The sequence below is a fragment of the Accipiter gentilis genome, chromosome 8, assembly GCF_929443795.1.
Source record: "Accipiter gentilis chromosome 8, bAccGen1.1, whole genome shotgun sequence".
Taxonomy (NCBI): domain Eukaryota; kingdom Metazoa; phylum Chordata; class Aves; order Accipitriformes; family Accipitridae; genus Astur; species Astur gentilis.
In genome coordinates, this window is record NC_064887.1 from 36800865 (window position 1) to 36821605 (window position 20741).

General features: G+C 59.9%; 2 protein-coding genes across 13 annotated transcripts; both read left to right on the top strand.

Moving 5' to 3' along the window:
- Positions 1-29: 29 nt before the first annotated feature.
- LOC126042370 (flavin-containing monooxygenase 5-like) lies at positions 30-12311 on the top strand. 8 transcript variants are annotated; one of them, XM_049809398.1, is made up of 10 exons: positions 30-2214; positions 2554-2774; positions 2988-3176; positions 3260-3422; positions 3666-3808; positions 4220-4419; positions 4794-5143; positions 5510-5582; positions 5829-5898; positions 11472-11928. In XM_049809398.1, the coding sequence occupies exons 1-10, from the start codon at positions 1923-1925 to the stop codon at positions 11757-11759; spliced, it is 1989 nt and encodes a 662-aa protein (XP_049665355.1). In that variant the 5' UTR covers positions 30-1922; the 3' UTR covers positions 11760-11928. The 8 variants fall into 8 exon arrangements, with proteins under 8 accessions (XP_049665355.1, XP_049665357.1, XP_049665356.1 ...); XM_049809400.1 differs by having other exon boundaries at positions 2617-2774; XM_049809405.1 differs by having other exon boundaries at positions 2115-2214; positions 2621-2774.
- Positions 10757-20722, top strand: PRKAB2 (protein kinase AMP-activated non-catalytic subunit beta 2). Of its 5 annotated transcripts, none has more exons than XM_049809411.1 (9): positions 12420-12465; positions 13785-13976; positions 15251-15428; positions 15671-15837; positions 16734-16827; positions 17415-17529; positions 18762-18895; positions 19168-19236; positions 19729-20722. In XM_049809411.1, exons 3-9 carry the CDS (start codon positions 15267-15269, stop codon positions 19804-19806), a joined length of 819 nt encoding a protein of 272 aa, XP_049665368.1. In that variant the 5' UTR covers positions 12420-12465; positions 13785-13976; positions 15251-15266; the 3' UTR covers positions 19807-20722. The 5 variants fall into 5 exon arrangements, with proteins under 5 accessions (XP_049665366.1, XP_049665365.1, XP_049665364.1 ...); XM_049809406.1 differs by having other exon boundaries at positions 12422-12465; positions 17415-17535; positions 19729-20721; XM_049809409.1 differs by lacking the exons at positions 12420-12465; positions 13785-13976 and adding an exon at positions 10757-10836 and having other exon boundaries at positions 17415-17535.
- The last annotated feature ends 19 nt before the right edge of the window (positions 20723-20741 follow it).

Genomic DNA, 20741 nt, shown 5'->3' on the forward strand with positions numbered 1-20741 from the left:
CAGGTTTATAAAGAGCTCTGCCTTCCTAAACAAAGCATCTCTTCCCTATTGCTCTCAATTCAGTTACTGAGGCCAGACTTTAAGCAATGAGGACACAGGCACCTGGCTCCCGGTGCCATGGGGAAAGGATGGTGCAACCGAGGGTTTGGTCCATCCATACCATCTCAAAGACAGCGGGTAATGGGAAGCAGGTCCCAGCAGCAGCCTGCTCCTGAAACCCTTGTGCAGAGCTTCATATCTCCTTTTCTGCTCCACAGGATTTTCAGTCTCCTGGGGGATACAGTGCATTCAGAGCAATTCGTGTTTGTCGGCATGTTACCAGTGCTGCTGACAGCATACTGCAGAGCAAGCCCCTTCCCCATAGCCCAGCAGCCAGCATTTCACCCTCACCCAGGCTGCTGGGCAGCCCCAGGAGCTGAGCCTTACCTGTACCTCCTGCCGCAAAAGGCCCTGGCTGTGGCAACCACCACCACAGCTCCCTGTGCTCCAGGCAGGCTGGCTCTCCTACCCTGGTACCCTGTCTTTCCATAGAGGACTACTTGTCCTTGGCAGGAGGGGGCCATAAGGAGCCTCTGTAACAGGCTGAGAAGCACCAACTAACCACCCTCTCACCTCTGCTGTGTTTCTCCCCACCTCTGCCAGCAAGACTTTTGGTCTCCTCTTATGCTTGTCATTGGTTCTCCAAGCACAGGTGCCAGCCTGCTGATAGGAAGGAGGAGACTGGTGCTTCGCTCGGTTTGTCTCACGGCACCTCTGCCCACTGCAGAAGCCCTGAGCAGATGTCTCTGCACGCGCTGCATACCACACTCTACATCCTGGGTACTTGCCAGGCATGGGGGACCATGGCTTTCCCACAGACATCAACAAGCTGGTCTTGACTGAAATGCCCATGGCTTGACCCTGGTGCACTTCCACAGTCCCCTGTGCCTGATGGCGCAGTTCAGCCAGGCCGTGAGCCCAAACACAGTGGGGTAAAGTCCAGGGCTGTGCAGCCTCTTGTAGCTGCCAAGAGAGAAGGGCAAATTCGAAGGCAAGGTGCACAGAGGTTTCATAGCACGGCGGCAGGGTTGAGAGCTGGGAGAAGTCCACTGTACCTGTTGCCCTTGGGCAGTCCCTGCAAAGCTTGCAAAAGAGCCAGAAGCCAGCTGAGAGCAGAGCAGGGAGGGTAGCACTGCCAGTGCTGCCTCCTCACCGTCCCAGTGCCGATCCCCGTGTCTGGTAAGAGATGCTTTTGATGCTTTTCAACAGGCAGGCACAGAGTGTGGGTTGGCAGCTTGGTGCCTCTGCTCCAGGCAGAGATCAGCCCTTGCCAACAGCGAGGGACAAAAAGAGCATTATTACACTTACTGTAAACATACTATGAGTTTTAGAAGATTAAAACCATTCCAGCTGCAGAGCTTGGCCCCTCCGCAGCCCTGAGCCTTGCTCAGCTCTGGGACGAAGCTCCCCAGACATGGAGGAGTAAATTTTTCCTGCAGTCCCCAGGGGCTGTCTGGCTGCAAGTGTGCTGGGAGCCAGCAGCGTGCTCCCAAGCCACCTGGTCTGTGCCTCCTGCTGCCAGGGAGAGCCTTTTCCTAACCGGTCCCATCACCTTGGCACCAGCGATACCCTGGCAGCGCAGTACTCCTCGCGCCGGGATCCCACTGGCCCCGGAACTCTGACAGCCCAGGAACGAGCTGTGGCTATGGGGATGCTGTGCCAACATGCCCAGCCCAGGGGCACAGGGGACACGGGTGCCAGGCGCCACCAGAGCAGCCGGAGCTGTGTGTGTCTGTGGGTACCAGCATAAACAGGGTTGGGCTGATCCTGATAGTCGCAGAGGTAAAAGTTCACAGCAGCATTTGTTTACCCAGCATGCACACCACAGGGACTGGCTTCGTCTCTGCCCCTCCTGCGAGCCCATGTCCCTATAGTGTCCCTACATGGGGGTGCCCAGCAAGGCGCCTGGGACGGCTCCTTACCCCACCGTCCGAGGCTGTGGCGAGAGCCGCTGCCGGAAAAGCCAAGCAGGCAGCCGGGAGCCAGCTGGGTGCTGGCTTCCTCTCCCCGGCTGCGTGGGAGGAGTGACGGAGGGGGAGGCTCCGCTCACCACTGCTGCGCACCATAAAGCCAGGCCATCGTTCGGCGTCACGGGTCGGGGCAACCCAACAGAGACCCTCGCGTGGCTCCCCGCCATCCGCCGGCCTTCCCTGGCTGCCGCTCCCATGGCCGCAGGTCGGTTGAGACGCGACAGGGCTCTCCCTGGGGGGAAGGGAGAGGGCAAAGGGCAGGCGGAGGGGCCGTCACCCACCTGGGAGGGAGCCATCCGTCCCCGCGGCAGGGCACGGCACTCCCACACGCATCCATCGCTGGGACTTGGTGTAGGCAGGGAGATTTTGTGGCTCCCTGGCACTGGGTAGCATTTCTCCCCATGGCACCCAGAGGCAACACCATGATGGTATAAAACCCCAGAACTGGCCAGGTCCCTGCTGGGGTGGGGATAGCAGTTGCCTCGCAGCCCCAGACAAACTTTTTGGGGGCTGCCTCTCGACTTGGAACCTCTTTGGTGCACAGGGCCAAAATTTGGCACAGCTGCACCCCTCGCTTCTCAGCCCCACTCTCCGGCACTGTCCCCAGGCAGAGACCCGGTGGTGGAGGGCAGCATGGCGAAGAAGGTGGCCATCATCGGAGGGGGCAGCAGCGGATTGTGCGCCATCAAAGCCTGCCTGCAAGAGGGGCTGGAGCCCATCTGCTTCGAGAGGACCGGGGACATCGGCGGGCTCTGGAGGTTTGAGGTAAAGGCTGACAGCCACACGTCTGCCTGGGGTTCAGCACTGTGGCAGCCAGGGATCAGTAGCGGCTGGTGGGGCGGCACACAGCCAGCCACAGCAGGGTCCTGGGGGCAAGGCTGAGGGCAGGGGGGCCAAGCAAAGGGCCACCACACCAGCCCCGGCCACCCCTCCCCATCACTGCCCCGGCCAGCACCGAGCCATGCCCTGCTCCCGCAGGAGCATCCCGAGGAGGGCCGCGCCAGCATCTACCGCTCCGTCATCATCAACACCTCCAAGGAGATGATGTGCTTCAGCGACTTCCCCATCCCCGAGGACTTCCCCAACTACATGCACAACTCCAAGATCATGGAGTACTTCCGAATGTACGCCCAGCACTTTGACCTGCTCCGCCACATCCGCTTCAGGGTGAGAGCCGGGGGGAGCCGGGGGGGGCGGCGGCGGGGCTGGGAGGCACGGGGTGCCTGACGCCTGCCGCCCCCCACACCCAGACCAGCGTGTGCCGCGTGTCCAAGCGCCCCGACTTCGCCGCCACGGGCCAGTGGGATGTGGTGACTGAAAGCGAGGGGAAGCAGGAGGCGGCCGTCTTCGACGGTGTGCTGGTGTGCACCGGGCACCACACCGAGGCACACCTCCCGCTGAGCACCTTCCCAGGTACCGCCCCACACCCCAGCACAAGGAGAGACCCCAGAAAGCTCAGCCGTGGCAGTCCCTATTCTCCCTGCTGCTCTTCCTCCCAGCCCCAGCATTTCCCTGCCTTGCTTCAGCTCCAGGAGCGCTCCCACACTCCCCAGGAGTGGTCTGGCAGGGCCAGGGAGCGTCCCCACTTCAGTTTTTGAGGAGGTGACCCTCCAGACCAACGCCAGAAAGCCAAGCATCCCTCCTCCCTGCCCACAGGAATCGAGAAGTTCAAGGGCTGCTACCTCCACAGCCGAGACTACAAGGACGCTCGGGATTTCACAGACAAGAGGGTCGTTGTCATTGGTATCGGGAATTCAGGGTCGGACCTGGCCGTGGAGATCAGCCAAACGGCCAAGCAGGTAAGCAGCAGGAGTGGGGTCCCTGTGGGCAGGGCAGCCCCCCATGGGACACTGCTGGCTCCACGAGGACACCAGGACCAAGGCACTGGCACAGCCACTGCTCTGTCCTGCACTCAGCTGTATTTGGCAGAGCTGGCACCTGCCAATCCCAGCCACCAGACAGTGGTGACAGTCAAGACTCAATCCCGTACAGATACCCATCCCCGAGCCCCACGCTGGGGCTGCCCCTGTGGCTCTTCCCTACCCCTTTCTGCTAGTTGCTGACCACCTGCTCTCTCTGCCCTCGGGGTCTTTGCCTAGCACTTGGGCAGCACGAAGAGCAGCAATCCTGGGGCAAGGACATGTCCCTCCCAGGGCAGCCCCCCAGGACTGTCACAGTGTTCATGAGGCAATGCTTACTTCCCTGCCCAGGTCTTCCTCAGCACCCGCCGGGGAGCGTGGATCCTCAACCGCGTTGGAGATCAGGGCTACCCCATAGACATCGTCTTCACCACCCGCATGAAGACATTCCTGAAGAAGCTGCTGAGCGTGTCCATGGTGAGCAGCTTCATGGAGAAGCAGCTGAACATGAGATTCGACCACTCGCACTACGGACTGAAGCCAAAGCACAGGTGCCAGCAAACACTCCCTCTGCCCAGGAGGGACCCTCTGCCTCCCCCCCGTGTCCAGCCCCACTCAGCCGTTTCCATGCTCCCTCTGCCTGGGCTAGGACCAAGGCACTAGCCCTGGAAACCTGGTTAATAGCTGTGTTGTGCTCAGGCAATGCTCAAGGGAGCCACTGCTGCTCCTTCCAGGGACCCTTGGTGGCACCATTGCAGTGGCAGCTGCCGAGCATCCCTGGGGGACCAGATCCACTGTGATGAGCATCCCTGGGGCTGAGCACCCCTGGAGACAAGCATCCCCAGAGCAGGGAGCAGTGGCTGGAGCAGAACATGGAGCAGGGACACCCCACCCCAGCACCCTGATGGCTCCTTGTGCCTTCCAGGGTCTTCGACCAGCACCCGACCATCAACGACGACCTGCCCAACCGCATCATTTCAGGCAGGGTGCTGGTGAAGCCAAACGTCCAGGAGTTCACGGAGATGTCTGCCATCTTCGAGGATGGCACCAGGGAAGACATCGACGCCGTGGTCTTCGCCACAGGATACAGCTTCTCCTTCCCCTTCCTCGAAGGCTGCGTGAAGGTGGTAGAGAACCAGATCCCCCTCTACAAATTCATGTTCCCCCCTGACCTGGAGAAGCCGACGCTGGCTTTCATCGGCCTCATCCAGCCTCTGGGTGCCATCATGCCCATCTCTGAGCTCCAGTGTCGCTGGGCCACCCGTGTCTTCAAGGGTAAGTGAGGCAAAGCTCCCCTATGGCTGCAGCCCAAGCCTGCACCCCAAGACCCAGGGCAAATGGTGCCCAGCCATGTTCGGGAGGCAGCATCTGGCTGTGCCATCCTGGCCACGGGCAATGGCATGGCCACCTTGCAGCTGTCGTGGTGAACCAAGCTTTTGCCCCAGTGGCACAGGGACATCTGTGCCATGAGCCCCACAGGCTGCTCCTTCCCATCCTGAGGGGCTTGGACATGCCTCTGGTGCCAGAACACCTGCCACGGTGGTGCTGGTGGGGGTACAGCACCCAGGCAAGGGCAGCACCGCAATGGCCACTGTCAACAGCAGGGTGCAGCACCCCCATGCTGTGGCTCATCCTCCCTAGGGCTGAACAAGCTGCCCCAACGGCACGACATGGAGGCTGACATCAAGCAGAAGAGAGAAGCGATGGCAAAGCAGTAAGACCCTGCCTGGGAACAGGGAGGGGGCTGGTTTGGGCACGGCTACTTGTGGGCACCCGTCCTGTCCGGTGGCTGCGTCCTGGCACATTTGGCCATGCCAACAGATGGCAGAGATGTGCTCGGCCACGCTACCCCCATCCTGCTGATCCTACCTGATGGCAGTCCATCCAATACCACCTTGCTGGTGTATGGGGGCATCTGCCGGCTCTGCCACCAGCACCCACCTGCCCTCCCTGCCCACAGGTACGTGAGGAGCCGGCGGCACACCATCCAAGTGGATTACATCCCCTACATGGACGAACTCGCCTGCCAGGTGGGGGTCAAGCCCAACCTGCTTGCCCTCTTCCTCACCGACCCCAAGCTGGCGCTGGAGGTGGCCTTCGGGCCCTGCACACCGTACCAGTACCGCCTGCAGGGCCCGGGCAAGTGGGCAGGCGCCAGGGAGGCCATCCTCACCCAGCAGCAGCGTATCATCAAGCCCCTGCAGACACGGCCTGTGGAGGAGCAAGCATCAGGACCTGCCATGCCCTTCTTCTTCAAGCTGGTTGGGGCTATGGCCATCCTCGCCATCATTTTTGCTTACTTGTAGGTGCCCTACAAGTGCGAGAAGGGAGGCTTTGTGATGTGCCAGGGAGCTGGCCAGCCACCCCATGCCCTGCAGCAGCTTGTGCATCCCAGTGCTGGCAGGAGCCCTCCTCCTGCCCTGCACAGCCCCACTGTGGCCACACTGCAAGCTCTGGGTGCGTGGAGCCTCCCTGGCTGCTGAAATAATGCCTCAGTGCCTGTTCTGCAACTCTTTCCAGGGAGCTGCTGCCAGGGACGGACAAGGAAACCTGCCCACATGCAGGATAAACTCCAGTCACCCCTCAGGCAGCGCTTTAGATGCAGCAGGGACGTACCAGCTTTCCTGTCGCCTATAATCCATGTGAGCCACCACTGGCACGCTCACATGAGAGCTAAGTAGCAAAGGCACAGCAGAATTCCTAACTGGATAAAAGCATGTTAAACAGAGCCAGGCGTCCGTCCCATCACTGACACTACCACGTCGCCCTGCAAGCTGGGGACACACACATGGGTTTGAGTTGGCCTCATGCCAGCGGCGCAGCTCCAGCTCCGCAGCAGCACAGGCTGTGTGCACACACTTGCATGCACATGCATGCACATGTGCGTATCCACAGCAAAATGGCCTCGCCCAGGGCGTGTACCGCTGGAGCGAGTCATGGTGGTCACAGCGGCACAGCACAGTGCCACCCTCATCACCTGCACGCAGACCCTCCAGAGGATGGCTGGGTGGGTAGGGGACCTGGAGCGGTGACAGGGGGTCCAGGCCATCACAAGCCAGGTCTGGCACAGCTGCCAGCCACCAGTGCCCTGAGCATCCCCCCGGTTTTGTTTTCCACACCATGACCTGTCAAAATCTGGAGCACAGCAACATCTCATCCCCTGTGCCCAGGATGTCCCAGGGCTGCGTCAGCATCGTTAAGCACTTACAGAACTTAAAAAGCCCCTTGGAGAGGGCAGGCGTGGGCAGGAGGTGTGGCAAGGCAGCAGGGAGAACCTGTAGATCATGTCTGGAAGAAACGCATCTTGTGACACCCCACCTGACCTCAGTCACCCATGGGAAGCATGGGGACTGCCATCCCCAACCGAGCAGCACCACACATCCCCCCGGTGTGACCTGCCAGGCTCTGCACCCCTCCGAGCGTGTTTTGCCCCAGGCTGAAGCTTCGCCTGCATCCCTGCCACCACTGCACTGCAGGACATGGCTGCCCGGAGAGTAGCCATCATCGGTGCCGGTGCCTCTGGCCTGTGCGCCCTGAAATGCTGCCTGGATGAGGGGCTGGTACCCACCTGCTTCGAGAGGAGTGGGGACATCGGGGGGCTCTGGCGCTTTGAGGTAAGCCCTGTGCCATGCCAGCCTGCCCTGCAGCAGCAGGACAGATGGGATTGGGATCGGTTGTTGGCAGCTGATGAAGTACTGTTCCCCTGCTTTGCATGCATGCAGCAGGCAGGTTTCCAAGGAAAACCAAAAGAAAGATAAACTGCTACGGCAGCGGGAGGTGCCCGTGGTGCCAGCTGGTGTGCTGGCCACATGGGACCGGTCTTCTTCCCAGCAGCAGCAGGATCGACCCTCCCCAAGGACCTTACCCCAGGGCTTGCTCCCTCAGCTCAGCCTTCCTCCTTCCCATCTCTCCCTTCTTGGTCTCATCCATCCCTTCCCCTGCTGTTTTGCTCTTGGTCCTCTCCAGCCCTTTCCTACTCATCCTGGTCCCATCTGACCCCACTGGCTGTCCCACTCCCTGTCCTGCCCAGCCCATCCCTAGAAGTCCTCGTTGCTTTTCCCCCTGCTTCTGTGCCGCTTGCCCACACAGAGGCACCAAGTGCTGCCTCCTCTGTGCCTTGACCCTCCCTGCTATGGGGGAAGCCCCAGAGCTCATTTCTGCCCCCACCTAATGAGGCTGCTGACTTTTCCCCCGGGGACCGGCCGACAAGAAGAAAGCCTTTCCACCACGCCCTGATACGCATGTGGGAGAGCCGAGCAGGGGACACACCACACCATGCCAGCGTGGGGTTTGGGGTGACTTGGTTACAGTCCACTGGTTCTGCCTATGGTGGGTCAGAAATGGGGCTGCTGGAGCAGAGCCAGGGCAGCAGCACCCAGCTGCCGGGGCAGAGACCCAGCAAGCAAGAACGGCCACGCAGCTGGAAGTGCAGGAGCCAGCTCAGCAACCGGTGAGACAGGATGTGGCAACCGGGGCAACGGCTCCACAGGCAGCTTTGGAAACATGCCGCATCATAGGGGCCAGGGGTGGGAGTGGGGAAACTGAGGCACAAGACCCCTGCTATAACTCGCTGGCACCCCTGCATGGCCCCCACCAACCCAGAGCTTCCTCTTCCATTTTGTGGGGTGGGCAGTCGCACCCGTGGGAGGGTGCTGGGAGCAGGGACAGGTGCTACAACCAACTGTGGCTTAATCCTGCACCCACAGGCATGGCAAGGCGCCAGGCAGGGCAGGCAGGCAGCCCTGGGGTCCCCGGCCAGCACTGAGCCATGCCCTGCTCCCGCAGGAGCATCCCGACGAGGGCCGCGCCAGCATCTACCGCTCCGTCATCATCAACACCTCCAAGGAGATGATGTGCTTCAGCGACTTCCCCATCCCCGAGGACTTCCCCAACTACATGCACAACTCCAAGATCATGGAGTACTTCCGAATGTACGCCCAGCACTTTGACCTGCTCCGCCACATCCGCTTCAGGGTGAGAGCCGGGGGGAGCCGGGGGGGGCGGCGGCGGGGCTGGGAGGCACGGGGTGCCTGACGCCTGCCGCCCCCCACACCCAGACCAGCGTGTGCCGCGTGTCCAAGCGCCCCGACTTCGCCGCCACGGGCCAGTGGGATGTGGTGACTGAAAGCGAGGGGAAGCAGGAGGCGGCCGTCTTCGACGGTGTGCTGGTGTGCACCGGGCACCACACCGAGGCACACCTCCCGCTGAGCACCTTCCCAGGTACCACCCCATGGGCTACTCGCCCGGTCCCTGACACCCCTGGGACCACCCTCCTTGCTGGCTTAGCCCCCACCCCGCTCTGGCTGCTGCCAAAAATCCCTCCACAGGTTAATGCACCAAATGGGATTGCACAAGCATGTTGCTATCCCACCCATCTTGATGGTCTGTCCTTGGAGGCTCTTGCCATGCCATCAGCACCTGACCAAAGTGCACTGCTGGCAGGTGTCACTGCTGCCAGCTCACCTCTCCCACCAGAGACAGGCTCCCCAAGCTGCTGGCCACACACCCGCTGGGCTCTCCAGCTCCCCGGCAAGGCTTCAGGTCAGCACTCTTTCGGTGGGGAACAGGCTGGAGCACGCTGTCACCAGGGTCTGGCAGGATGGCACAGACCCTGGCTGCTCCTCTGTCCCCAGCACCTGGCACCAAGCAGGAACTGCAGAAGGATTTTGGTATGGGAGCATGGAGGTATCCAATCCAAGCCCTGCTCCAAGCCAGGCCAGCCCCAAAGCCAGAGCAGGATGCTCAGGGCCACACTGAGCATCTCCCAGGCTGGAGATGCCACCACCTCTCTGGGCACCATCCCAGTGCTCCATTGCTCCTGTTGGTCATGCTGGTCTCAGCATGTCCCCAAAACACACCAGCAGTCCAAGCAGGGAGACAGCCACCCCCTGACCCACATCCCTGCCCAGCACAGCTTCCCTCTTTCTTCCAGGGCTGGAAAAGTTTGAAGGCTGGTACCTGCACAGCCGGGACTACAAGAGCCCGCAGTCCTTTTCAGGGAAGCAGGTGGTTGTGGTTGGCACCGGGAATTCAGGCATCGACATTGCGGTGGAGCTGAGCCACACAGCCAAGCAGGTGTGCTGGGAGAGCTGCCAGGGCTGGGGTGCTTATTATTTGGACCCCAGAGGGCAGCAAGCAACCCCCCTCCATCCCCTGTGGGCTCCCCTCACTCCAGCACCCAGCCATGAGCACCCCATCCCCTCTCAATGGGGGTGGCTGTTGTGGTCCCAGCAGCTGTGCTGGCATCCCTGTCCAAGGAGGACAGCGGGGGCCCAGCCTGGTCCCAATGATGCTGCCATGGCACCACCTCTCCTCTCCTTCCTCCCAGGTCTTCCTCAGCACCAAGCGTGGGACCTGGGTGCTGCAACGGGTGGCGGATGGCGGGTACCCCTTTGACCTCTCCTACCTCAGCCGCTTCATGCAGCTCCTCCACAGCCTGCTGCCTCAAAATGCCAGCAATTTTTTCCTGGAGAGGAAGTCGAATGCCCGCTTTGACCACGCACTCTATGGCCTTCAGCCCCGGCACCGGTGAGCACCCTGGCAGGACCACAGGTACATGCCCCTGTGCTGCCCATCCCACAGCCCAAGCCCCACACGAGGTCTGTCTGTGCCTTCCAGGATCCTTGACCAGCACCCGACCATCAACGACGACCTGCCCAACTGCATCATTTCAGGCAGGGTGCTGGTGAAGCCAAACGTCCAGGAGTTCACAGAGACGTCTGCCATCTTCGAGGATGGCACCAGGGAAGACATCGACGCCGTGGTCTTCGCCACAGGATACAGCTTCTCCTTCCCCTTCCTCGAAGGCTGCGTGAAGGTGGTAGAGAACCAGATCCCCCTCTACAAATTCATGTTCCCCCCTGACCTGGAGAAGCCGACGCTGGCTTTCATCGGCCTCATCCAGCCTCTGGGTGCCATCATGCCCATCTCTGAGCTCCAGTGTCGCTGGGCCACCCGTGTCTTCAAGGGTAAGTGAGGCAGTTTGAGGGGATGCAGCTGGGCTCCCCCAGCCAGGGCAAGCCTGAGTTATTCAGCTGGTGGCATACCCTCGTATGCTGTCTCTCCCCACTCACCTTTTTATCCTTTTTGCTTCTCCATGGGGACAAAAACCAGTGCTGCATTTTGCAACGAGCCTTGCACTCATCTTCTCTTGCGGGGGCCACTAACAGACCCCATTGCCTGCAAACCACCTTCTCCCTTTCCTTTCCTGCCATTACTTTCTTTGCCCATGCCTCCCTCTTTGCTCCTGATGTGGTGGCACATCCCCGAAGCCCCAAAGGCTTTCACGTGCAAGCAGAGGCCAGGCTGGGCTGCAGAGCCAGCCAGACCATGGCAGGAACACAGCCCCCCCTCCAGCTACAGCCTCGTCTTCCCCAGGGCTGCAGAACCTGCCGCCATCCGCTGACATGCTGGCTGACATTGCACAAACCAAGGAGAAAATGGCCAAGCGGTAAGGACCCTGTGCAGGCATTGCCCCAGCTACTGTTACCCCAGCACCCATGTGACAAACCCACCTGCCCTCCCTGCCCACAGGTACGTGAGGAGCCGGCGGCACACCATCCAAGTGGATTACATCCCCTACATGGATGAGCTCGCCTGCCAGGTGGGGGTCAAGCCCAACCTGCTCGCCCTCTTCCTCACCGACCCCAAGCTGGCGCTGGAGGTGGCCTTCGGGCCCTGCACACCGTACCAGTACCGCCTGAGGGGCCCAGGCGAGTGGGTGGGTGCCCGGGAGGCCATCCTCACCCAGCAGCAACGTGTGGTCAGGCCTCTGCAAACCAGAGCCAGGGACTGTCCTACCCGCTCCAGCACCATGCCCCACATCTTCAAGGTCTTCTTCAGCATCGGCTTGATTGTGGCCACCCTTGTCTATGTCTCGCTCCCTCGTTAACCTAAAATGAAGGAGGCCGCGGGTCCTCCTGGCAACCTTCTTCCTTTCTTATGGGCTTGGGTGCTTCTGTCGTCTCTTGCTAGGTCTGCCGCCACGTCAGGAGACACGGAGGGAGTCCCCCATGCCGAGGGGACCAGGGACCACACTGCGTGGGCTGTCTCGGTCTCCAGTGTCCATCCCGAGGCGTCTGTCCTGCCCACGCAGGGCCTGGCCGGCCCACGGGCAGCACCCTGGCCACTTGCACCCTACAGCCGGCCTGCTCACCGCCTAGCCAGCCAGCTCACCTCACCTCACCTCACGGCCCACCCCACAGCCAGCCTGCCTGCCCACCCCGCATCCTGGCAGCCCACCCCCGCGGCCATCCCTGACCCCTTCCCCTCCACCCCCGGGCCTCAGCCCTCGCCCTGCCCTCAACCGACATGGCCGCCCGCCGGCTGCGGCGCGGATGAAGCCGCGCGGCCCTCAGCCGGCGTGTCCGCACCCCAGGCCGGCCGCCCTTAACAACAATGGGCGAAGCCGCCCCCCAAAAACATGGCGGCTGCCCGGCAGCGGGGAAGCGGGTCCGCGGGGAAGGAGGGAGGGGGGGAGGGGGGGCGCGGCCATAGAGCGGCGTGCGGGGGCGGGCCAGAGCGCCCCGCAGAGGCTGGCGGTGGCGGGTGTCGCCATTTTGGACGGAGGCGGAGAGCGGGGCGGCGGCGGCGGCCAGGTGGGGCCGCGGTCGGGGCCGGGGGGTGACGGCGGGGTGTCACGGCTGGCCGGGCCGCGGGTGGCAGCTGGCCGGGCGTTGCTTAGCCGGGCGCTGCTGCGGGAGACGGTGGGTGAGGCTTGGCTGGGCGTCCGCACGGGTGACAGCGTCCCCACGCGTGACAGTGCGGTGGGTAACGGTGGCCTGGACCCCCCGCCCCCCCCCCCCCCCCCCATTTGTGGCTGACCGCAGCCGTGCCCTGCAGCCGGCTCGGAGCCCCTCAGGAGGGCCCTGTCCCTTGCCGCTGCGCCCGCTTCTCCTCAGGGCCGTGGGAGATGCCGTTTCACCGTGACCCGGCAGGGAAGGGGAGCGGGCGGCCGTGGGCCGAGCCTGCCGTGACAGCCCTGCCACCGCCGTTGCTTCGCAGAGTCCTGCTTGGCACGAGTCCGGGGGAGGGAGGCTTTCCTCTCCCCGGCTTCCCACCTCATGCCCTTAACCATAGGGCAACCCTCAGGGTTGAGCTCTGGTTCCCCCCTCCGAAAGAGGGGGAGTCCGGGTGAATCCGGCTTCCCTGGGTAACTCCAGCACTAGGAGGTGTCAGCCAAGCAGGCTGCGGGCAGCTGAGGGTGCTGAGACAGAGCCCCCCATCTCTCCAAAATAAACCCTCTCAAGCCGGCTGCTGGTGGTTCCCAGTGCGGGTCACTGGCCGGGTGGGAGAGGCAGCAAGCATGGCACATTTCAGGGGGACCTGGTGTATTTTGCTTGTCATTTTGCAGAAGCAAAGTGGGGAGGTGGGGCTGGTTGAAACCGAAGGGGCCTTGTGATCCGGCAGGCAGGCACCCACCTTGCTGCAGACTGCAGCTGGCAGCGGCTCGCTGCCAAACGGGGAGCGGGCGTGCTGAGACGCTGCGAAAGTTTGCTTGGGTTTGGTATGGGCAGCGTTTCCATCAGCGACTTGGATGTACTTGTGTCACAACATCAGAGCATGCCATGCTACAAGGGCTTGTCTGAAGACAGGAGGGTTTGAGCTGTAGAAGTTAATTTGGTAAAGCCAAGTACCTCAGGCTATACTCAAAGAGCTGACATGCCAGCACAGCAGGGTGCCTGTGGGCCCGATGCAGGAGGTGGAATGGTCTTGTCTGTGCCGGAAAGGAGCTGCTGCTTGGAAGAAACCTCAGGAGGCATTGGGAGAGCGTGACCTGTGAGGGATAGCCAGAGGGACTGGATTCCTTTTAGAGAAGAGAAAGGGAAGCTCTCACATCTGTTAACACCTGCACGTATCTCTCAGGTCTGTCTTGGTACAAGAGGATGTTCAGCCCTTCCTACCTTCCTCCCTGTAGATGAGAAGTAAGGGAGCCTTAGCGGAGATACGGGGGAAGAAGCTCCTCAACAGCAGGTCTAGAAGCTCCTCAACAGCAGGTCTAGAAGCTCCTCAACAGCAGGTCTAGTGGCACAGGGGCAGGAGCCTCCTCCAGGGCAGAGGGGGAAGATGTCAGAGCAAGTGGTGCAGCTCATCTGACCGGGATCTTCAGGTACACTTGATCCTCACTGAGAGGGGGTGGGGGTATGGGTTAGCTGTCCTCTCGAGCTGCCTTTTAGGCCTCAGGATTTAAGAAATACTTCAGTAATTGCTCCGTAATGTTCTAAAGCCTGGCTTTGGCTGGCAGCCTTGCCTGGCACCCTTCGTATAACTTGATCTTCTAAACAAATCTCCAAATGTCACAACTAAGCGCATGAAGCAAGGCTGGCTGTCCTCTTGCCTGGCCCTGCAGAGCCCGTGATCAGCACAGTAAGCTGAAAGCTGCAAAATAAGCCTGGAAAGGGGGCAAGAACCCCAATCTCATCTCAGCTGCTGGAAACTGGGTGAGGCCTAAAGAGTCCCATGTAGCTTGTGGTGGCTTTGTTTGTCCCAAGAGGTGTGTCGTTTGTTCATGGCTTGGCGCCATATGGCCAGCTCTTCTGTTTTGCCTTCTCTGCACTGGGTGAGATCGGGGATGACAGCCCGTCTCCAGCTGCAGAGTGGCGCTGAGGCAGCTGGGATTGCCCTTCCCTCATCGTGTGCCTCCGGATGGCCAGGCAAATGCCGGAATGCTCAGGGTGGTGCTGCTTGTTAGGGTCACAACAAGCTGTGCTGCAGCTGACATGGTGGCTTGCTTGGTGAATCATCAGTGAATGCTGTCGAGAGCTGAGCTTTTTGCAGACACCACGACATTAGCCCCACACCTTGGCCAAGCTCCAGCCTGGGCGATTCCACTCGGACACTTTAAATGTTCCCTGTCGCCTTTGCCAGGCACAAGGCTCCTCTCTTCTGCCCACGAGCTCTTGGAGACTTGTTGGGAGCTGTTAAACAGCTGCTACTTTCACTCTCCGGCTGTTTTCTTGCTGGATGTAGGGGATTTGTCTGAAGAGCCTGACGGTGGGACTGTGAAGGAGTCTCTGTTAATGCCAAGCAATTGATTTGCCAGTAAAGGTTGGCTTTATTTTTCCCATTGGCCCCTCTACTATGCTGGTTGCTGAGGGCTTTTGTGGGACACAGCGTAACTAGTATTGGTTTTGGAGTGTAACAATTACCAGCTTAACTAGAGTGATGGTTCATAAGGATATGGCTATAATTAGGTCAAGCTGTCTTGTTTGTTAAATTCCCATTCAGCTCCCAAACTTGGCAGTGGGAATGAACTTTGGGCCCTTTTTTAGGATTGCTGTCAGTCTCCTCTGGCAAAGAGCAGTGGGAAACGGTGCCTTTGCTCCTCTCCTCACTGCCGGAGCCCGTGGGCGCAGGCACACTGCTGTCCTTTCTCTCTCACAGGGGCTACTGAGCTGTCATGGGGAACACCACCAGCGAGCGAGTGTCTGGGGAGCGCCATGGCTCCAAGTCCCACCGCTCGGATGGCTCCGGTGCCCCCGCCGCCACCAAGGAGCACCCACATAAGATCATGGTGGGCAGCACCGACGACCCCAGTGTTTTCAGCTCCCATGACTCCAAGGTAGGGGCTAACCACTACCTTCCCTGTCCTACCCTCTGGGGCCCTTGTTGGGGCTTCAGCTACCTGGCTGTGCAGGGCTGTGCTCCCAGCCATGTGAGGGGTCTGTGGAGAGCTGGGAGGCTGAAGGAGCTCTGTAATGCTCTTGTCTGGGATGTGCAGGTGGGCTGGTAGAGGCCAGAAGGAAGTGAACGTGGTTCCGGTTGTCTCTGTGTCTTAGTCAGGCTCTGGTTTTCTTTGCTCAGATTCCTGGGGACAAGGAGTTTGTGTCGTGGCAGCCAGATCTGGAGGAGTCAGTGAAACCATCCCAACAGGCTCGTCCCACTGTCATCCGCTGGGCTGATGGAGGCAAAGAGGTCTTCATCTCCGGATCTTTCAACAACTGGAGCACCAAGATCCCACTCATCAAGAGGTAGCCGGTCCCTCAGGTCACTCTGTGTTCTCCTCTGCTCCATCGCAGGGAGTGTTTTCCCTTCTCTGTGCTGGTTGCTGTTCCCTTTGCTCACCTGGCTTTTCTCAGTTTACCCAAGCTGGAGGGTCTGAGCACAAATACATAGTCAGCTTCTTCCCTGGGTGGTGCTGCGGTGGCGGTGGGAAGTTGTGAAACAGAGGGACAGGACAGGATGGGCCACTTTGCTTGCCCAGCTGGATGTCATGCAGCAGCTAGTCCTGGCAGCAGAGCCTTGCCCAGGTATGCGGCAATCTCCTGGAAGTTATCAGCTCTTCCCTTGGCTGTGGCCTTACCCCATGCCTAGTTGTGTTGTTGCCAGCGGGGTTTTGTTTGTCCCTCACATGCCTTCCTGCCCTAATGATGTTCTCACTGTTCTGCAATACATCTGTGATTTCCATGGCAACACTGTGTAGGACTCTGGGCTTAATCCCAGCAAATCATCTGGAATGGGTTTATCTCAATTGCAGGCTTCACAAACAGAGCTGCTACGCTTGCTGCCCCCGTCCCGCAGCGCCAGCACAGGGTTAGATGCTTTGCCCATGCGTCCTCCCCAGTGTGTCTTGCACAGGGTGTCTGTCACGTTGATTTTCTTTGGGCATGCAGGGCTGGACTGCCTCCTGTGCTTCTTGCAGCCAGACTCCTAGGGATTTGAGCCACACTAGCACTCTGAACGCTCGTGCCTGTTGTGTCTGTGCCTCATATCACTGACGATGAGCAAGCCTAACCCTGCATGAAGGTGTTGGGGTAGATGGGCTGGGCAGTGCATGAAAAAGTGCTCTTTTCTGGGACCCCATGGAAAAGCAGCATTCAGAGCATTAACAGGGTAATGCTGTTGTATGTCTGTTCTCTCTGCACAGCCACAACGACTTTGTTGCTATCCTGGACCTCCCAGAAGGAGAGCACCAGTACAAATTTTTTGTGGATGGCCAGTGGGTCCATGACCCATCTGAGGTAACACTCAAAGCATTATCCCTGCAGATCTTATCTTCTTCAGGGGACTAGACATAATGTAACTGCAGTAGAGGGGGAACAGGAAGAGCAGAGGGTATCTGCCAAAACGAAAGGGGCACCTCCATCCTTTTGAGTCCTTTCACAGGCTGGTTCCTCTGGGCTTAGACGTGCTGTAGGGGGGAGTGTTGGGGAGGTGCTGGTGGGGAGGGAAACACCAGGAGGCCATTAAGTCCCATTGAGAATTGGCTACATGGGACAATGGTCCACGGGATCAGCACTCACTTGCAGGTTCTCCTCCAAACTGAATCACAGAGTAGCAGCATGGGAAGGAGAGGACACTTACTCATCAGCATGTAGCAGGATGGAGGATGTAAATACAAGGTGGTGTAGGGGCCTGAGAGTAAAGGGTAATCCTCCCAGGGTAAACAGCAGAGATCTGCAAGCATAGAGCAGAGCTAGACACTGGCCACCTGTGCTCTCGGGTAATGGCGCAACAAAGACAGCTTGGGCCGGGAGGATCTAGGAAGCATTGAGTGTGCTTCGACTGGAGGTGAACATAGGAAGACTCTTACCTCAGTTCTTTCCAGCCTGTGGTCACCAGTCAGATGGGGACGATTAACAACCTGATTCACGTCAAGAAGTCTGACTTTGAGGTGTTCGATGCTTTGAAGGTGGATTCCCTGGAGAGCTCAGAAACCTCAGGTCGGGGTGAGTTTTTGTGGCATTACAGCTTTGCATGTGCTATTTTCCCCCTCCTCTGCTCTGAGACTTGCTGCTCTGGGGGCGAACAGGCCCCCTGAGCAGAGGTGTGGGCCTGCACCCGAGGAAGGGTAGTGTTCAGCAGTATGTCCTCAGCAGCCCACAGCTGAGGCCTTGTCTCTATGGAGGGGCTGTGCTGGTGTAAGTTGTTTTGTGCCAGCACCGTCCCAGAACAGGGTCAGTGCCTGTGTGCGGCTGAGGCAGCCATTTCGGACTGGTGAACGCCAGGAACATCAGCCCTTTCTGCTCAACTGTGAGTAAGTCATCGGATCTGGGGTACAAGCTAGGCAAGAGCAGGATCCAGGTTATTTTCAGCAGCCACTCTTGGTTTTCATGCCAAGGTAATCTGTACTAGTGCTAGCATATCGGAAACCTCCCTCTCTACTTGTCTTACAGCAGCAGCTTAGGTTACCATGCAGACACCAACAGTGCTGGCTTGGTGTGTCATGCTGGCAGGTAGCTCAGTCGTGTTTTAGTCCAGGATGCTCTGAGTGTGGCCTGCCATCCCTGGTACAAACTCCCTCTCAGATATAGCTCAGCTCCACATCCCTGCCCAACCTGGGCAGGAGATACTTCATTGGAAAGAAGCCAGCAAGCAGCAGCAGTTCCAGGGGGGTGGAGCCCTCCTGGGTGCTGGTTGTTCCAAAATAATCAGGTCAGATGTGGCCAGGAGATACAGCCAGTCCAGCTTCCAGTGACCACAAGCTCCTGTGGTCCCTTACATGGGTTGAGCAGCTGCTTAGTCTAGACTTCCCATTTGGCCTTTCCAGGACCTGCTTGTCAGGCAGTTCTGCAGCACCGAGAGCATGCAGGCATGCTGCGCCTCTGCTGCAAAGGGTACAGCTCTGGGGCAAGCTGGCTGCTTGCTACAGGGAGAGGAACCCAGCTGTGCTGTGAGCTGTGTGCAGGGGTCTTGGGGTGGATACCACAGGGTGCTTGTGTTGTCAGTGCACGTACCAGCTTACAGCCCTGCTTGGAAATGCCCAGGGCTCACCTGGCTGCTTACTCTGCTGTGAAAAGGCTGAGCTGTTGCTATAGGATACATGGCCATGGCTTGTGGAAGATGTTTGTGCCTGAAAGACCCTGCTGGGTCCTTCTCAGCTTCTTGGGAGCTGCCCTGTGCTTGCCAGTCCTGCTTCAGCCATTTCATGTCTCCTCCTTTCTCTTCTCTTTAGACTTATCAAGCTCACCACCTGGACCTTATGGCCAAGAGATGTACGTATACCGGCCTGAGGAGCGCTTCAAATCCCCACCCATCCTCCCTCCTCACCTCCTCCAGGTCATCTTGAACAAGGACACCAATATCTCGGTGGGTACCAGCATACTGGTGGCACACAGAGAGCCACACTGGGGGTGGAAGGGGAGCCCTGTCTGCAGGGAGCCCGAGAAAAGCATCACCTTTCCCATTAACCATGCTGATTTGGCCCCTTGCTCTGCCTGGTGCTTAGCTGAGCTCTGTTCCTATTCAGAATAGCCAGAGACGCCAGCAGCTCAGATTGTCTGAGGTGGCAGCTCCCTGTGATGGCTGGGGCTGGGGGGTCGGGGCTCTGCTGTTCCCCTGTGACACTCCTCTTCTCCTAGTGTGACCCAGCACTGCTGCCTGAACCCAACCACGTCATGCTCAATCACCTCTATGCACTCTCCATCAAGGTAAGGGCAGGTCCCGCAAGGCTGCTGGGTGAGGGAAGGGGAGCTGCTGTGGCTCCCGGGAGCTGGCAGCACCTGCAGGGAGCAGAACCTGGACAGCTGGGGGATGGAGGTGGTGGTGCAGGGATCGGAGGACCCATGCGAAGACAGCTCGGCTGCTCAGTGAAGCGTGGCACGTGCAGGGGCGTAGGTTGCAGGTTCCTTACAATTCCCTTCAGCTGCCTCCCTGCAGCGTGGTGGAGTTGAGCAGGAGCCATGGGCTCTCCTGCTGTGTACCAGACCCTTCCCTTGCTCTGCCCTGGCTCCCTGTCATGGGTGTTAGACGTGTCTCGCTGGCTCGGGCTGAGACTCGGGACAGCAGGGATGGACTGGGGCTGCTCCCTGAGCCCGCAGAGCCCTCTTCCTGACACCTGCCTTGGGGGGTGCTCCACTCCCGGGTTGGCGCAGCCAGGCTGTGCTGAGCTCTCCCACCTGCTGACGCTGTGCCTCTCGCAGGATGGCGTGATGGTGCTCAGTGCCACGCACCGCTACAAGAAGAAGTACGTCACCACGCTGCTGTACAAGCCCATCTGAGCCGGGGCCTTTCCCGCCCCCCACGCAGGACACGAAACGCCGCTTTGTCTGCACACACTGGGTCACAGGACTGTGTGAGAACTGGCCGCTGGCTCCAGCCTCGAACCTGGCAGGGACACAGGCCCCTGGCTCCAGCCTCGAACCTGGCAGGGACACAGGCCCCTGGCTCCAGCCTCAAACCTGGCAGGGACACAGGCCCCAGCGACGAGCCCAGGGCCACTGGGGCCTGTGACACTGTCCCATCCTACTGGTGTGGTTTGATTTAACCCCTGGTTTCCGCCCACCTACAGCTCCCCTTGGCTTCTGTGAGTCTCTGGGGCCACTTTGCTGCTCACCAGAATAGCCTTTCCTCATGCCCACCGTGGAAAGGGCTTCACCCTCCCCATCTTCTCCAGCCTGCAAGGGCCCCAAGGTGGTCCTGGCACTGGCCCCAGCCCAGGCCTCCAGGAACATGTCCTACCTGCTGAAGGTTGCTGTGCTGTCCTCATGATGAGCCTCCAAGGCCACCTTGACCCCTAGGAGCCCTGGGATACCCCAGCCTGCCACCTGCCCCCTGTCCCACAGCCCTGGCTGTGGGGCTGCCCCCCTCCTTGTGCTCCCCAGCTTTGAGGAGGGCTCTTGGCTCTGTCTGCAGCCCCAGCCCTGCCAGGTTCAGCGTCGAGCCAGTGGGAGGGAGGGTATAGCCGGACACAGCCACGCTTACCTGCCGCCGGGACAGCACTGTCAAGCACTGAATGCCCCGTCCCCAACATCTAGTGCTTCTGCGGGACAGGGCTGACTTCGTCACAGGCAGAGGAGCACCCACGCATGCCCATGCTGGAGGGGCCCTGGGGAGAGTGGAGCACGGCAGGTACCCCAGGACCCTGGCTACACCGTCTGCTGCCGGAGCAGTGCCACATGACAGGATTTTCTCTATTTATTACAGTATTTATTGT

What these genes read in the sequence shown, in the direction of transcription:
- LOC126042370 (XM_049809398.1), top strand. Translation starts at nt 1,923, where the DNA reads ATGGGGGTGCCCAGCAAGGCGCCTGGGACGGCTCCTTACCCCACCGTC. An exon ending in CCCGCTGAGCACCTTCCCAG is followed by an intron (nt 3,423 to 3,665) that starts GTACCGCCCCAC and finishes CCCTGCCCACAG; the next exon opens with GAATCGAGAAGTTCAAGGGC. An exon ending in GGCCACCCGTGTCTTCAAGG is followed by an intron (nt 5,144 to 5,509) that starts GTAAGTGAGGCA and finishes CATCCTCCCTAG; the next exon opens with GGCTGAACAAGCTGCCCCAA.
- PRKAB2 (XM_049809409.1), top strand. Translation starts at nt 15,267, where the DNA reads ATGGGGAACACCACCAGCGAGCGAGTGTCTGGGGAGCGCCATGGCTCC. An exon ending in GGGTCCATGACCCATCTGAG is followed by an intron (nt 16,828 to 17,414) that starts GTAACACTCAAA and finishes AGTTCTTTCCAG; the next exon opens with CCTGTGGTCACCAGTCAGAT. An exon ending in CTCAGAAACCTCAGGTCGGG is followed by an intron (nt 17,536 to 18,761) that starts GTGAGTTTTTGT and finishes TCTTCTCTTTAG; the next exon opens with ACTTATCAAGCTCACCACCT.